The sequence below is a fragment of the Larus michahellis genome, chromosome 1 (assembly GCF_964199755.1).
Source record: "Larus michahellis chromosome 1, bLarMic1.1, whole genome shotgun sequence".
NCBI lineage: Eukaryota > Metazoa > Chordata > Aves > Charadriiformes > Laridae > Larus > Larus michahellis.
This window is the reverse complement of record NC_133896.1, coordinates 106,359,032-106,376,968: the sequence shown is the minus strand read 5'-3', so window position 1 is coordinate 106,376,968 and position 17,937 is coordinate 106,359,032. Positions and strand designations below refer to the sequence as shown.

At 40.7% G+C, this 17,937-nt stretch overlaps 1 protein-coding gene across 10 annotated transcripts in view; it reads left to right on the top strand.

Moving 5' to 3' along the window:
- The first annotated feature begins 11 nt into the window (after positions 1–11).
- The window catches only part of DCAF6 (DDB1 and CUL4 associated factor 6), a 104,154-nt gene continuing 86,228 nt past the window's right edge, over positions 12–17,937 (top strand). For 3 of the 10 annotated variants that reach the window (XM_074598033.1, XM_074598006.1, XM_074597998.1), the window contains exon 1: positions 18–317. In XM_074598033.1, coding sequence (XP_074454134.1) covers positions 224–317 — 94 coding nt within the window. In that variant the 5' untranslated portion in view covers positions 18–223. Of the gene's footprint in view, positions 318–10,906; positions 11,012–11,107; positions 11,263–17,937 lie in introns of those variants that run through there. The other 7 variants (XM_074598043.1, XM_074598025.1, XM_074598016.1 and 4 more) reach the window with 4 other exon arrangements.

Below are 17,937 nucleotides of genomic sequence, written 5' to 3'. Positions count from 1 at the left end.
GGCGGGGCTCCGTGCCCGGGGGGGCGGGGCGCGGAGCCGCCGCCGGCCCCGCCGCTCGCTCGCCCGCTCGCTCCCTCCCCGGTCGGCGCCTCGTCGCGAAGCGGGTGTGCGAGCGGCCGGGCGGGCGGCTGGTTTCCATGGTGATCGCGCGGGGCGGCCGTTACCAGCGGAGCGCCCGGGGCACCCCTTCCCTCTCCTCCCCCGCCTCATCCCGCGCGGGAGCATGTCCCGCGGGCACTGCCCCCACCTGCTGTGGGACGTGCGGAAGCGGAGCCTGGGGCTGGAGGAGCCCGGCCTGCTGCGGAGGCACTACCTGGGTAAGGGCGCGGCGGGCGGGCGAGGCGGGCGCCGTCGAGTCGTTCTTAACCCCCCCACCCCCCCCCCAGCCCCGAGGTGTTGTGTCTCCCCGCTCTCCGCCCCGAGGTGGGGAAGGGGCCGGGCCCCCCTTCCAACCGCCGCTCCCCACCCGCGCTCCGAAGTTCCCCGTGCCCCCCCGCTTCCTCCCCAGCCCTCCGCGCCCTCAGGGGGGGTCCGGGGCCCGAAGGGCACCGGACCCCCCCTGAGGGCGCGGAGGGCCCCCGTCTCCCTGCCTGAAGGAACTGTTGCATGAGGGGGGAAGATCCAGACGGGAAGTTGAGCGGCGGGGCGGTGGCGGATGGCGGCGGCGGCGGCGGCTCAAAATAGACCGGGAGCCGCGGTTTATATGCCCCGGCTACGGATTTACCGTCCCTGAGCCTCTAAAAGATTGCGGGGGGGGCGGGGAGGAGGGAATAAAAATCTGCACGTTAATACGGGGATAACGGCCCGATTGTTCTGCGGGGTGGGGGGAAAGGGAGGCTTTTAGGTGTTTTTTTCCTGTGTTTTGGAAGGACGGAGCCACTCGAAGGTGTTCGGTGCCGGCTCGTTCGGCGTGTCTTTGTGTTCACAAGTGCTCTGCAGCCATCGGGGGCTGGGGTTGGCGTTGGGATTGGGGTGGGGGGGGGGCGGGGGGGAATGGTGTGGTGTTTCTCTGAATACGCTTCGCCTTCAGCTTCTGGCTGCTGTCTTCTTTCATACGCGACGCCAGTTATTTCCACTTTCTGAGTGCCGTAAGTTAAAAATAGCGCTAGTTTCAGTTTACGAGGCTTCGGGGGGGGGGCGGGCGCGGGGGGCGGCGAAGGTATTTCTTTAGTGTAAAAGAACTTGCTCTCCTTTGTGATGGCGCAGGCTGCGTGCGTTCTGCATCTCCCCCTTCCCCCAAAAATATTTTTAAAAAATATTTATTCACGTGTTTTTGGAGGTGTGGCGGTCCGTTGCTTATATCATAACGACACCTCTGATTTGGGGTGGGTGGCTCTCCAGGGAGGATGGCTTATTGGTCGCAAGCACATTCCTTTGTGCTTGTGTGGCAAAATAATTCCTGCTTCTGAGTGGAAACGTTCAGTACTCGAGGGGGAACTTATTCACAACGCTGTAAAAAGCGTATCTTTTGGTACCTCCTAGGCATTTCTGACTGTGGTTAGTATTGGTTTTCATTTGGTTTCCTGCTGGAATTTAAGGTGGCATATCACATTACCAAGTAGTTTTCTGTTTGTGGTCCCCGAGCACTCAGTAATCCACGAAAGGTAATTGACAAAAGCAAGGCTCTTCCCGGTAGGTTTCACCCTAGTATGGAGAAGGGTGTATGTGTGTATACCGCTTACGTGCACGTAAGTCCTTTGGAAAAAATTTTTGACATCCTAAAATTAAAAAAGGGTGAAAAACTAATGGTCTGACTGCTTTTGACTTTTGTTATGTCTTTACAGCTGTGCTTGGCCAAGTCTTAGCTGAGGATTTTCCTAACTTTTAGTGATCAAACATGGATATCCTTCTAATTGTATGCTTAAGAATTTTTTTATTTTTTTTTTTTTTTGCCTGTTCTAATTGGAGCCAAAAAGCTCAATGTTAAAATGAGGACTGTAGTGTGTACATTTTGAAGAAACACCACAAGACTTGGATTTTGGTGCTGGTTTTATTTTGGTTTTTTTTTTTTTTTTTTGCTTTTACGTGATTGTGTGCCTGACAGTTGAAGTATTAAGATTTGATCAGTAGAAATCATCCTCCTAAATTTATTAAGATCTCTTTTCTGGACACTGTTCCAATAAAATGTGCATAACTCTAGTTAAAAACAAAATCCCTCTGGTGACTAGGTTGAGGTCTCATATTTACTGTTTTTCATTTAACTTGAACATGTTCTGTAACTTTATAGCCTTGAGAAAATAGGACTTGGGACAGGCTTCCCTCTTAATTGATGGTGAGATCTGCATTGGTGGTGGTAAGAGTTGCTCAGTCCTTACTGACTTCTGACTTTAAGGAAAGGCTGTAAGCTGCTGCAGAAATTTGAATCGCATTCTGGAGTTGGTACATGGTGCGCTTGTATTGGTGAGCCATCACGCTTGTATTCAAAAAGGCATTTTTTGCCTTAATAGACCCACTAATTTTGCTGCTAGTCAGATGTGATTGCATTTACCAGATGACAGGCCTGTTGTTGTCCCTTTTTATGTGCAGTTTAGTGTATATATGGGTCTTTTATCTTTCAGACTTCAGCAGTTCAGCATGTAGGAGCTTCATTGTTTGGACACAGATTGAGATGGCAGTGAAGAGAGATGGGTGACATTGATTGTTGGTCATTGCTGATCTAGCCTGAATGGGAAGTAAGGTTTCAACCTATGTATACTTTTTTTATACTGTTTCAACAGGCTGACAGACAGAACAAATGCAGGTCACGCGTTTCATTTTGACTTAGTAATAGTATAGGGAGACTCGAGGCATTGCCCTTGTCCTTTTTTTGCCTTTTTTTGTTGTTTATTTGGGGTTTTTGCTTGAGTGTGTTTTTTTCGGTAAATTTGTCAAAACAACTATGGATACTAGTACAAAATAAAATCTGTTATTTGTTGTCTTTGTTGTCTGCTGCTCTCTTTCAACCAGCAAATCAAAGGAGAAACCTCATGGCAAGTCCATAACTAACAATGCAGTGCACAATGTGTTGGAAGGAAGATGTGTATGTATGAATGATACCTGCATAGAGTGAACCATTCATTTGAATGGTGGCGTTATGCTACAGTGTAAAAGATGGGGAATATTGAAGGTGACTGTGTGTTGAAGGAAGACATCTGAGAACTAACTACTGTTTCCTATTTACTCTGTGTTTTAGTTTCATGTGAACTGTCAATCAAGTGGTACTCTATTTATAGCCTCTTTCAGTTTTTGAAAACAGCTGCTCCAGGAAGGATCTGTGCATCATACTGTACCTTCCCATGCAGATAGTTCCCTCCTGGAATTATGTTCTTGCAAAACACTGTCTGATTTTTCAAGATTGCTAAATAATTACTCTGAAACCTAGCCAGTTCTGGTCAGGGTTCCAGAGGAAAGTCTCGTGGAGGTGGGGCAATATATATGTACCTGGGATGTGTCTTCCAGATGTTATCATTTGGTAAGAATTCCCACTGTCAGGATAGAGGGAAAATGTGGGTCTTATCAGTGTATCTGTTAGCTACATTTTCTTCAGAATTTGTAGCCTAATTAGTCTCAATTTCAGACAGTGCTTGTATCTGAAGTCTCCAGAGAAAGCCAAGCCTCAGGGAGACCGTCAGTAAAGCTCTTTCTTTTGATTGTGTTTGGGCATCCTCTTAGTCTAATGCTAGTGGGATGAATCCTGCTGCTGGATCATGGGTGGAAACTGAGTTTCAGACTACTTTCAGTTGTTAAAAACATCACAGTGCCTTTTACGCAGAAAAACATTAATAGTAAACTGTAGTGTCCAATTTAAATTCTGCTTTGAAACTGGCAAATGTAATTATTCAGTCATGATACTTTCTCAAGAATCCCTGAATCTTTGTTGCAATTTTGTATCATTGTAGCAATATTTCAGTGACTAATGAATATATCAGTTCTGATAGCAGGTAAAGTGTTCAGTGCCATCACAATAAAGGCCTGTATGTGGATGAAGTATAGCATATAATAATTTGACTAGAGAGATGGCAGCATGGTTTTCTTGCAAGAAAGACGTGAGTCCGTAATTCCTCTAAAGTATTTAATGTGACAGATGTATTTGCTTTTCTGTGAAGGGTCATGCTGCTGAGGATGGCTCTGTTTAGCCAGGAGGAAGACTGAAGACTTTTTTGTTGTTGTTAACTGGCATAGCAGGTTATCCAGAGGAAATCTATTAGTCTAAAATAGTTTGCAGAGGGGAACTGCTTCTGTTTCTTGGATCAGAGTGATTGTCAGAAGTTGTGGTGCTTGATACAATGGAAGCAAAATAAGTCAATTTTCCCTAATCACTGACATCCTTGTTCACACACTATATTAGAACATCTTATTTCCTTGAATCTTTCCAGATTTCTTGGAGATAGTGTTGTGTGATGCTGTCTCTTGAGCTTCCCCTCCCTCGTCCTTAAAGACTGCTTCATATCTTAGGGCAATTTTTTGTGAGGGTGTGACCTTTTTAATGCTATATTTTTCTCATTCTGTTTTTTAAGATTTGGGAAAGGTTTGAAATTGATAAATAAACTGTAAGAAAACCAGTAGTTAGATTCATTGTGGTGAAATTTTGTAAAGTTTCAATAGCTGTTGCTAAAAAGAGAACTGTAAATATATTATTATGTAGCTAGGAAATGGGAGAATTTACTAAACTGATCAGGTGTCAGTAGCGCCCCCTCTACCAAGATGAACCATAGCAAAACCAAACTAATTACAGTTTTGAAGTAGGTTAATTGCCCTGTTCATAGGTAGGGTTGAAAAACAGGATAGGCAAGGATAGGTGTTACATGTGTGGAAAAGTGATATTGGCGGTGTTACATTCATTACCTTATTAGTTTATAAAACTAGTAGTGGATCATTGAATGTAGGTAGAGTTGGATATTGCTGTTGAACATTTAGTTCTTCCTAAAATACGTTGCCCAGGGTGCGAGAGTGAAATTAATTCTATAAAATGCTGAGAACTTTCATTCTCTCTGCTGGCTTTTACTTGTTTGTTTGTCCAAGGAAAAGCAACAGAGATGGAAATTTGAATGTTAGGGAGAACAACTAGAAAGATGTGTGTTATTTTCCCCAATTTTTGCTCCAGCTATATTTCAACACGTGGTATCTTACTCGTTGAAAATAATGCAGAGTAAGAAGGGTCAGACAGCTTTAAAATTATCAGCTTTGTAGTTGGTGCTCTTGCAGACTTGGAGATAGTCACAGAGTATTTAATCAGCCTTTCTTCTTCAATTCTTTCCATAATACTTCTGATGTTTAGTTATTTTCAGGTGCACTGTTACATTTCATGTCCTAAACCTCTGGCATTAATTTTTCTTTGCCAGTGTGGATTAAAAACACTCATCTGTCACAGCTAAAACCCGGAATTGGTAGAGGTGTTTTATGTTGTTTTTCCTTCTACAACTCTAGCAAATTAATTGCTGCTTGAAAAAGGACCATTATAAATTTACCTGGTTGTCTGATTACGAGGACACAAATGATTGACTGCTGTTTTAATGCAAACAGTGTAGCTTCCTGATGTGCAGCCTCTTCCACTGCACTTTGTGTGTGCCCAGAAAACCAGCTCTGTAGTGATATATTCTGGCACACACCAAATATTTTGTGAAACTGAAGATTTAAGCAAGATAGAGTTGAACTCCCCAAATTTTTTTCATTATTGATGTTTTCCAAATAATAGAAATAGGCAGAGTCAGAATTGAAGTTTACAGTGTAATGAATGAATTAGAGGAAAATACATCTTTGAAACAAAACCAAACATATTTATTGTGCTCAATCTAATACATGTCAGGCAGGAAATTTGCTATAGTCATTGGATTTTCAGTGGTTCTATAGAAAAGCTTAAGAGTATAAGAGCATTGCAGAACAAGAATGTTACTTTTTAATTGTAAAAAACACAAGATAATACGATGATCAGGTATTGCCTTAAACTAGGTATGTTGTGGGGTTTTTTTTCCCCCTGTTAATAAAAGCAAGACTTAGCAACTATAGTCCTTAAAAAATTACAGATGGGCAATCAAAAGAGCAATGTGTCATTGAGACCTGTTGATAACAAATTGAATTTGGAGGAGTTTAATGAAGAGACTATGTCGAAAATGAATTCCCTGATACCGTCTCATTTAAATTAGTGCCAGAGAATAGAAAGACACAATGCGTGTGTATAAAACAGCTTTTTTAAAAAACGTTAGGGGTGATCCTATACATAAAGATTAATGATTTTTTTTTTTCCTAGTTCCAAGTAAGTCAACTGAGATAATAAAGACACCCATTTCAGATGTTTTAATAGAATAATTTGTAGAAAGTATCACGCTATCAGTAAAGGAAAGTAAAAACATGGTATAGCAGAATCATCTGGACAAGGCAACAAATAAAGAAAAGCTGGCTGGTTATAATTTGGTACGTACCAGAAAACCAGAAAGAGATATGAGCTGGGAGGCAGGATTAAGGTTGGATGAGTATTTCAGGTGTCTGAGTGTCGAATACTTAAATTGTAATTTCAGTCTAATCAGCCTTCTGTTATCTTTGGGATTATTTCACTCGTAGACTAACTGAGCTATGGAAGTGGAGGTGCAGGAGCCAGTTGGATCTGCAAGTGGTTCAGCCATGTAGCGCTACACGATGTAAATTTAGTTGCCTGTTTTGGTACTATCTCAAGAATCTTTGCTTGTAGTTAACAATATCATTGACCTTTTCTCACTTACATCTTGCATGTGTGTTTTATGGTTTAATTGTTATGGTTTGTGTTACTGCTTCTGTCTCCTCAGTGTTGTCCCATCTTGCTCCTACTCAGTGATGAAGTGTTGACAATCACGTTAGTATATTTTCTTTAAAAAAAAAAAAAAAAAAAAGATATGCAGGATCTGGCATTACTCGGTGCCTTCTGTCACTCTGTCCTAAAATAAGAGAATAATTTCCAATGTTAGTTTTTAGGATGTTGGGGATTGATAGAAGTACAACTTCTGGTTTTTATGTACTGACATCAATTTGTGAAAAACTGTGGACCCTTACAGGTCACATCATTATATTCTTTGGTGGGACTACTTTGATGACACTCGTTTTTGGGGTTTTGTTTTTTTTCTATTTTTATAGTACTATCTAGATCAGATATTGTTATCAATAAACTTACTTAGTGAGTTTTGATGTTTTAGTTTTCTAAATCACCAACTTTGGTGCTGCTGTTGTATCTTGACATCCAGCATAAAAACACTAATGGAAGAGGGATTTCTGGCGTTGTATACAAATGCATCCAGCCTAAGTGGAACTTGGAGGAAATGATAAAAAATTGGTACAACCATTTCAGATTGTTGAGTTTCTGTCCTTCAGAAATTCAAGAAGCCTTTTAAGTTGTCTGCAGTTTTGTCAGCTTTGCTTGACGTGGGCTGAATTATGCAAACATACTTGTCCTTTTGTTTTTTAAGTGATTAGCCTTATATGTAATATCTGTGCACTGAACATTAATCATGTATGTTAAGGGTCGCCAAGAAGTACGAGTGTATGTAAGCATATTGTAGTCACAAGGCTTTGCATGTATAATTATATTATTTGAATTATATTCAGTCTTAGGATGCAAATGTATTTGCTTTACATCCTCTGGAGTCTCAGTCTTCTCATGCGAACAGCTGGAGTCTGTAAAGATTTGTGTGCACTTTAAATATCTTTTCATTTTTGATTGCAATATTTCATTGAATTTACATTGTATGCTTTTAAAGACAATCTTTTTACAAAGAATGTATTTGCTTTGTAAATAACTGCCTCTGTCTTGATACTGAGTGTTTCAGACAGCTTCATAGTTAAGTTGCACCTTGATCTTGTAGTAACGAGCTTTGGATACATGAAGGCTGTCTCTTGCTGCAAAAACAAGTTGTGTACTGCGTGTACTGGATTTGTATTTCAGGATGAGGCTGTGATGTGGGAGATCACTTTAGATCTCTCTCTTGTATTTATTTTTTTAATATTTTTTCCCTGTAGCTGCCTTCCTGTTGGATTGCTTCCATTAACTGCATTAGGGTAGACCATTAAGCATATCTGTGTTTAGTCACTTTTAAGCTGTTACTCTGCAATGCTATGGGTTCTTGTGACTTTGCTTGTGATTCCTGATCTTCTATCCTTGAATGTCCCCAAAATAGTCTAGTGGGATATAACTGATCAGGTATCAAGAACTTGTTGACACTTGAGACTAGTCTTGTCCCAGCAGTAAGGAAAAAGATTGGTTCGGATATAAAGTATGCCAGCCTTCAAACAAAGCTGGACTTTTCACCGATTAAGTGTGAGTCTCAGCGTTTTCATGTCTTTGGGGCTTAGTAATTTGCTGATTCAGATATGTCCCAAATGCTTTCGTGTGTGTTGAATCATTAAATATTGAACGTGAATATCATGAGATGGAATCTGAGTCACATCAATGAATTTTAATATCCCCTTATTTTCCTCATTTTGTTCTTAAAGGTTTTGCGGGCTTTCCTCAGGAAAATTGAACGCATTTGTAGTGCTGCTGCTCTCTACTTAGCAGATATCATGAGGAAAATGAGGATCCACCTTTCCCTATCATGTGAACTGAATGCATTCTGAACCATCAGCGATGATGTTCAACCTTTATTGAACTACTGAAACATCATCAATATAGAAAACTATTACACAAAACCAAACCCACCTCTTTACTTAGGTTACATGGCTTTGTTGTTATGATGATGATTATTATTGTAGTGTGTTCCTGTTATTTACCTTTCCTAGGAAATGAGGAAAAATGTGGTTACTTTTTGATTTCTTTTTATTTTAGAAACACCATTATATCCTGAAAACTCTTTGGTAAAAAAGGAGTCTTCTTGAGATAAACAACAGGATTTTTTGGTGATCTAGGATGAATACATACATTTTAATGCAACAAGCAACGTAACTTTTAAAACTAAGCTTTTTTCATTTGTTTTTAAATCCCCAATGATAATTGAACTTATGTCACAGTGTTACTTAATAGTCATCTACTACTAAGACTCAGGTTTCTATTTTACCTCAACTTTTGATGTCATCTATCTTTAAATCCTGATCCCGGGCAATTTCCAAGTGTTTCCACGTGTAATCTCACAGGGTTATGTACCTGTGTCTGTTATGCCGTGTCTGTCTATGTCTGTTTCACATCTTCCCTCAAACCCAGCAGTGTATAATTCCCATACTGCACAGGATTAAATGCTATGTTTAATTAGGTAAGTGTGCAGAATAGTAAATGCCTTAATTCAGTTCCACCCTGTCTGAATTCTCAGTGTCACTGAGTCATCCATGTGGGAAAGGCAGGCTCTGCTTTCTTGCTAGAAGACATGTCTCTCTAGATGTGCTGGTAAGCTTCTATATAATCAGTTCCTAATCTGTTTAAAAATCTGTATTGAGTTAGCTTAAACAGCTTTAAATAGTAGGCTTCTATTTACCCCAGAACCTTTGTCCAAAATGGGCTAGGGGATGTTCTTGTGACTAGTCCTGCTGGCTGATTTGAAGAAGCGGTAGACTCTGGACACTTCAAGGTAATGGAAGGACTGTCAGCAGTATAGGGCGCACATATCTTCAGCCTAAGAGGATGTGCCTGCTAGGAATGTCCTTCTCTTAAGAGCAGATTCCAGTAACCTTTTCTTTCCTTCTGGTAGTGATTTTTCCATGCTCCAGTATTCATTTTGTCTGAGTGCTTGGAGATGATACAATATCATGGTTCTGCTACTAGCAATTTTAACTTTTGCGCTGGGGTAGGATCATACCTCTGTTTCAGCTTCTTAGACATCGTCTGTTCTTGCTGAAAAGCAGAGCTCCTAATTAACCTTGGGTGTTACATAGATAAGTAGTCCTTGAGAAAATAAAGCAGAGTACCTAATGTGATGTATTTCCCAAAGTGTCGTAAGGATTGTTTGTGTTACTATGCTAATATCATTTTTACAAGAAAATATTCAGCATTACTGAAACTACTGTTCCACATACTATTTCAGTTGAAGACTTTACATCAGCTGGAGAAAAGCATTTCCAAAGATGTGTTCAAACCTACAGTAGTGCTGTTTACTCCAACTTGCATAGTATTTCTTTTTACCTTCAGTTAATGTAAGCCTTCTTTGATTCCTTTCAGAACAAAACAGGGCTCAAATGTATTTTTCTTGATCTGATGGTTCTTCAGATTTATGTTGGTATCTGTTTTAGAATTTCAAATTGTATACTTGGGAGACATAGTTTAGTGCTGGTGGAGAAAACAGAAAATGCTTTTGCATTTAGTTAATCGTACATCCAGTTAATCACACTTGAACTATTTCAGATAGTTTTGTGTTGAGAAGAGTAAGGTGGTACATGTTATCAAGCTCAAGGGTAGTTTACCATGAATTGGTAGAATTCAAAATCCTTAGGGCAGTGAGGAGGGTGCGCAGCAAGCTTGCTACCCTGGACTTCAGGAGAGCAGACTTTGGCCTCTTGAGGGACCTGCTTGGCAGGTAACATGGGATGAAGCACTGGATGGGAGAGGGGCTCAAGGAAGCTGGTTAGCATTCAAGGATCACCTCCTCCAAGCTCAGGAGCAGTGTAGCCCAAGAAAGAAGTCAGGCAAAAAAGCCAGGAGGCCTGCATGGATGAACAAGGAGCTCCTGGACAAGCTCAAAAGCAAAAAGGAGGCCCACAGAGGGTGGAAGCAAGGACAGGTAGACTGGAAGGAAAAAAGAAAAACTGTCTGAGTGGCCAGGAACCAGATTAGGCAAGCTAAAGCACAGATAGAATTAAATCTGGCCAGAGACATCAAGGACAACAAGAAAAATTTCTATAAGTGTGTCAGAGATAAAGGCAAGACTAGGGAAGATGTGGGCCCTCTCCATAAGGAAACAGGAGACCTGGTCACCTGGGATATGGAGAGGGCTGAAGTACTGAATGACATTTTTGTCTCTGTCTTTCCTGGCGAGGGCTCTGATCATACCGCCGAAGCGGCAGTGGTGAAAACAGGGGCTACGAGAATATGGAACTACCCACTGTAGGAGAAGATCAGGCTGAAGACCATCTGAGGAACCTGAAGGTACATAAGTCCATGGGACCTGTTGAAATCTGTCCATGGGACCTGAGGGAGCTGGCAGATGAAGTTGCTAAGCTGCTTTCCATTTTATTTGAAAAGTCATGGCAGTCTGGTGAAGTTCCCACTGATTGGAAAAGGGGAAACATGACCCCCGTTTTCAAAAAGGGAAAAGAGGAAGACCTGGGAACTACAGACCGGTCAGTCTCACCTCTGTGCCTGGCAAGATCATGGACCAGATCATTCTGGAATCTCTGGTAAGGCACGTGGAAAATAAGAAAGTGATTGGTGACAGCCAACAGGGCTTCACCAAAGGCAAGTCATGCCTGACAGATCTGGTGGCCTTCTATGATGGTGCTACTGCATTGGTAGATAAGGGGAGAGCAACAGATGTAATTTACCTGGGCTTATGCAAAGCATTTGACACTGTCCCACATGACATGCCGCTCCTTAAATTGGAAAGGCATGGATTTGATACATGGACCACTTGGTGGATGAGGAACTGACTGGATGGGCGTACTCAAAGGGTTGCGGTGAACGGCTTGATGTCCAAGTGGAAACCAGTGACGAATGGTGTCCCTCAGGGATCAGTACTGTTTAACATCTTTGTCAGTGACATGGACAGTGGAATTGAGTGCACCCTCAGCAAGTTTGCCAAAGACACCAAGCTGTGTGGCGCGGTCAACATGCTGGACGGAAGGGATGCCATCCAGAGGGACCCAGAGAGGCTTGAGAGGTGGGCTCACGCGAACCTCATGAAGTTCAACCAGGCCAAGTGCAAGGTCCTGCACCTGGGTCAGGGCAATCCCAAGCGCAAATACAGGCTGGGTAGATAATGGCTTGAGAGCAGCCCTGAGAAGGACTTGAGGGTGTTGGTTGTTGAGAAGCTCAACATGAGCTTGCAATGTGCACGTGCAGCCCAGAAAGTCAACTGCATCCTGGGCTGTATCAAAAGCAGCATGTCCAGCAGGTCAAGGAGGTAATCCTGCCCCTCTTCTCCACTCTGGTGAGACCCCACCTGGAGGACTGCGTCCAGCTCTGGGGCCCCCAACATAAGGACATGGACCTGTTGGAACAGGTGCAGAGGAGGGTCACGAGGATGGGCCGAGGGCTGGAGCACCTCTCCTATGCAGACAGGCTGAGAAAGTTGGGGTTGTTCAGCCTGGAGAAGAGAAGGCTCCGGGGAGACCGTATAACAGCCTTTCGGTACCTAAAGGGGGCCTACAGGAGAGATGGGGAGGGACTCTTTATCAGGGAGAGTAATGATAGGACGAGGAGTAATGGTTTTAAACTGAAAGAGGGGAGATTTGCATTGGATATTAGGAAGAAATTATTGACTGTGAGGGTGGTGAGACACTGGAACAGGTTGCCCAGAGAAGCTGTGGATGCCCCTTTCCTGGAAGTGTTCAAGGCCAGGCTGGATGGGGCTTTGAGCAACCTGGTTTGGTGGGAGGTGTCCCTGCCCATGGCAGGGGGCTTGGAACTAGATGATCTTTAAGGTCCCTTCCAACTCAAACCATTCTATGATCTTTTTACCTTTCATTGTCTTTTACATAGATGCAGCTTTTTTGTTTTGTCACATGAATTTTTGTCCTCTGCTCACTAGAAATTAGAAATACTCATGATATATAAAATATAAATATATAATATATATATAAATATATATAAAAATTTCAAGTGCCTTTTATCTCAGTGAGTAGTTTGTATTGGATCATTGGGCTACTTTAAAGGATTGAATGAATATCAAAATTGCTGAAAACTCTGGTATTTTTTTCTCCTGTCACAAAACCACGCTCGTTTTATCTTCTACTCAGCTGCAATCTGTGGCAAGAATACAGAAGACTTTCCTATGGGCAGCATAAGCGGGCACAGGATAGCTGTCAGTATATGGTGTACTTGTGAATGAAATCCACTTAGTACAATTCAGTATAGCACTCTTGCTCAAAAGCTAGTACTTAGAATATACAGATAAAATGCCTTCTCTGAGGCAGGTAGTTGTACTTTATGCCACACTTTTGCCACTGAGAACACCTTAAAAATTTTATATTAATACAATTTAATTTTTTGCATTCAGTATCTTTCAAGCATAAAACATGGTAAATATCAAACAGAAAATAAACATACTGGTTTAAAGCTCAAATGCTTGTAGTCTTACCAGCGATGGAGCACAATGGAAGCTTATATTCAGGAGTAGATACTTTTAGAGTCTGAAATATGTTTGAAAGTTAATTGGAGACATTGCTACTAATGCAAACAAATCTGTGCTGTTACATATGGTAAATTACTGTTGCAGATTTGTTAGAAGCAAACTTAAACAGAAGTCTTCCAAAATGCTTACGAATTAACCTAAAATACATAACATCACTGAACTATTTTTAGGTTTTTGGGATGTTTGGGGTTGTTTTTGGGGTTTTTTTGTTTTTGTTTTTTTTCCATTTCAGCAGATCTATTGTTGTGGGGTTTTGAGATCAGATTTTGTATGAATGTGCTCACCAGGAGATATTATAGGCTTGCTGGATTGTAATTCAGGGCATAGTGCCCTATCGTACGTAGTTTCTGTCTTGCTGTTAGTATGTGAAAGTTTTGTGTTTATTAATACGTAAAGCTTATTCTGAAGTGGGTCTTAGGATTTGAGTGCAAGCTTGATTAATACCAAGTTGTTGGATGCTGGGCATTTAGTAGCAAAGCTCTTAACGTATTAAAATGGCAACTAAATCTCTTCATAGAAATTAAAATATTCCGTGTTTTCTGTGTAGCATTCAGACCTTCAGGCTTGATGATATATCATTAAGAGCAGTGAAGAATTTGGGTTATCTGTTTTGAACTTAAACCATAATGAAGTAGTTGTTCATTGTAACTTGAAAGGTAGTCTTTTAAACATTGACAGAACCAAGAGTTACCATTTTTTTGGTATTTATACAGTTGTACAAAACAAAAAGGAAATATAATGCCGGGCCTTGATCAAAGGCCTGGAGGTCACACCAATGGATTTGGTTTCTGGCAGTACTGCTGATTCACTCTCTCCTTTGATAATTGCTTCAGTTTACTGTGTCACAGGTGCAGTGTCTATAAAATGAAGCTACTGTCAGTCTGTATAACTAACAAATGTTTTTCAAGATTTTAATTCATCTTCAAGAATTTTAACATACTGTGATGAAAGTTAATTCAGTATATAGTCCTGTTTACCATGTGGTACATGGAGAATTCTGTTTGCTGCATAGAATATTCAAAGTCATTTGCTAAGGAAAAACAACGTGTTGTGGTGTGGATGGAAAGTTATACTGGATCACTACGCAGAAGTTCACATAGTCAATCCAGCAAAATTACCCATATACAAATGAACTGGACCTGCCGTCTTTTCACGGAGTGACTTCAGAAATATGTAAACTCTACCCTGGAAAGTCAGGAGTAGTTTTTAAATGTGCTTATAGTGCAAGATAACATGTGCTCTGCATTGGGAACAGATGCTGGCTCCATTTCAGTTTTAAACTAGGGCATTCCAAATGTCACAGCAAGCTAGCGCTGAGGGACTTGGCCTTGGAAAGAGCCAGCTTGAATGAGTGTTCATTTGACAAACAGGATCTATTACTGGTTTTCTGAATAAAGGTTGTCTTTTAATGTCTCATACCACGGTGGTGCGGCTTTGGATCAAAGTTTAGTTATATTTCTGTAGAGCACAAATGTGCTTTAAAGCTAGACCTTCATGAAACGATCTGTGCTTTTGCAACGGGAAATTCTGGAGTACTGTGTTAAATATATGAAGGTTTTACATGCTTGAAGCATTAAACTTTCCTGCTGTCATCAGTTCTGAAGTAGCATTGACTAAGTCGCTTACAAAAGAGAGGTATGTGTACCTCTGCCAACATAGCTGTGTAGAAAGCATCTGACCAGCAATTCCTAAACTGAGGATTGTGACCTAAATGGTATCATAACTGCTGTGAGCGCAGAATATGAGGGACATTGTGGTATTTTGGTATTGCTCCCTGAAGTGAGATTAGAGCTGTGTATACGTGCCCAAACCCCAAAGTTAGGCAATTCTCCAAAGGGGAGTGGCAAGGCATCGTTTGGCTTGACGTATGCACTGGAACATTTTGAAGTAAGTTACAAGGAAGTAGCTGCAGTTTCTCTTTTGCCCACTTTTCTGTATTTAAATTCATATTATGAATAACTCAAAGTGGTGCTTCTTTCATACCTAGAATATGGCCTTGGAAATGGGCCTCTAGTCTCTAGCTTAATATAAACTAAAAAAAAAAAATATTGATCACTGTAGTGAGTGTGGCACTGTATTTTGAGGCTTCAGTTACTGTGTAGTGTCTAGTGAAGATGGGTGGGTGGAGCATTAGCTTGATAGCTTTCCAAGTTTCAGCTCTGTAAACACTTCACAGGGAGGTCATCATTGCCATTTGAAATTTAACAGGGCTGGTTTGGTTTGGTTTATTCTTGTTGATAGTTTCATCTTTAGCAATTTTAAAGGAAATCGCATGTATGTTCCACTGTCAGTGAGATGATCTTGGTGATGACAGCTTGATCACTTGATCCCTGTCTTAAACAGGCCTTATTTGAATATAAGAAATGATATATTGAAGCATCCTTACAGAATTAAATTACTCCATTTTTGGTGGCACATAATCAAGGGGAAAAAGAAACAGCTTCTGGCTCTTACAGAGCCTGTACACAGTATTGGGGGGGGGAAACCCCAAAATTTGATAGAGGTCTTGGTGCTGATTTTATAAGAAAAAATTACTCTATGGGGTTTTGTCGGAAGCCTGGGTCTCCTCCACCATCTTACCTGAAGGGAAAATCAGGGGGGGCGCCTTTATTGGAAGGTGGAGGGAACAGGTAGCCATTAGATAAATGAGAATGAAAGATTGTGAAGATTCTTGTCGCCTGGGAGAGCAGAGTCCTTGGTGAGGAGAATTTGACAGTTAGAAAGTCTAGCAATAAGAATTGTGAGGCACCTGAAGAATCAAAAAAGGAATGTAGCCTACTAATAAACCAGATAAACAGTATTGTTTTTTTAATGTTTTAATGTGATAAAAATGGGAAAGTGACAAAAATATTCAAGTGACTTAATTATTGGAAAACTCTAGTACTCAACTTACTGCTGAGCTTTTTTTATCAAATCAATGAACTCGTGGAAGTCATTGCTGAAGTACAAGGAACACGGATTCACTGACTAAACTCAGCCTTTAACAATAGCAAATGCAGAGACAGTATTTTCTTCTTCAGGTAGTTCTGGTTTTTGTTTTAGGAAAAAAAACATTCAGGATCCAGTGGTTCTAGTTTTGAATGATAAGATAAACTAGAAACAATCCATTCAGTTGTCTTATTGTGCTTAGTACTTTATCACATAGGAAGGTCTTTGGAGGCAAAACATTTTAACTGTTTTCTCCCTTGCCTCGTTTTTACTTTGAGGAATAAGGAAGCTTTTTAAAGTATTTTAGTTTTGCTTGTATTTAACTCTTCCCTCAAATAAATATTTAGGTAAATAGTGATCACATGATAAATAACTAATCACTTATACAGCAAATCACATATGCTAGCAAGTGCAATTTTAACAATGGGTGTTTTTTTATGTTTTAAATAGGGGAGTTATATGAGCCACCAGATGGCTGTATCTAAAGTTAAACGTTGACTGAAACTTGTACAGCTACTGTGTTGTTATTAAGACCAAAAAATCCTAATCTAACAACAAGAAGTCAGTTCATATCTAATTTTGTCAACAGACTTCTTTAAGGAAATGAAAATTGCAATTGAAAATGTGATTAGAACACATTTACTGTTTCTTGCTTGCTGATTTAAGTGATTTGGATTAAAACCAGACCATACGGGAAGGAGGAAAATCTGTGCTCTACTTGTTTTTAAAAATGAGTTACAGTAATCTCCTTCAGTGTTTCTGCACGGAGGATTCTCAGCAAGCGCCTGCGTGTTGGTCTGCAGATGTCACCTCGCTTCCAGATGTGTTATATGCATACAGTGCTATGCCCAAGAATCACCCCCTGCTATCAAGCTGTTCTGCAAGTGAAAATGAGATGGGACTGGTGAACACTGGATTTTTGTGTTGGCTTGCAGAGTATACCTTTCTTAGTGAAGTTATCCTATTGGGGGTCACGTATAATTGTGCTGTATTTTGCATTACAGTAGCACCCTAGAAGCAAATTGTTAGGTTTCTATTATGCAAAGTGATACATAAGCGTACAGCAGGTGGTATTTCCCACCTCAGCATTTGCATTTACTTACAAGCAAGTGTTGTAGAAATTAAATTAATCTGAAAAAAAACAAGTGGAGAGAGGAGAAATTACTTTTCCAAATGTGGGCTATAGTGCCAGAGGCAACGCTGAGCTCTGAAATGGTTCTGCCTTAAGCTGAACCAAAACAAGTTCACAAATGTGGGATTTTCAGATGTGGACAGGGTTCTTTTGCAGTTCTTCTTTCATTGACTCTGTAGTTTCCTCAAAGGAAAGCAGGAAGTTTAATTTTGAGTGAGTTTGATAGGTTTCATATTTGAAAACAGTGCAGCCTAGTGTAAGCCTACAGTCTGGTGCTCTTACCTGGAGTTTTGTTCTGAGTTGTACAAACACAGGACAAAAGAGATAATGGTCCTTGTAGGACTTAAGTAAAAAGATCAGGTTTATCATTCAGAAAAGTGCTTTCTGGGGATTATTAGGTTAATTATAACCTGTTTACATAAAACAGAGGCACTCTAAATTAAAAGAGAGTTGGATCTATTTGTTTAAACATCTAGTTCAGGAAGAGACAACATTTGTTTTCCATATACTTTATTTTTCCCTCTTCATGTGTATAGTACAGTAGTGTTTTTAAGTACAGTGGTAAGTCAGCTTGTGTATAGGACATAAGGATATAAAGTTCCCAGGCCCTTGCCTAACTCAATATGCATTTATAGATTTCTTCGTTCTCCTTCATCTCTTCCT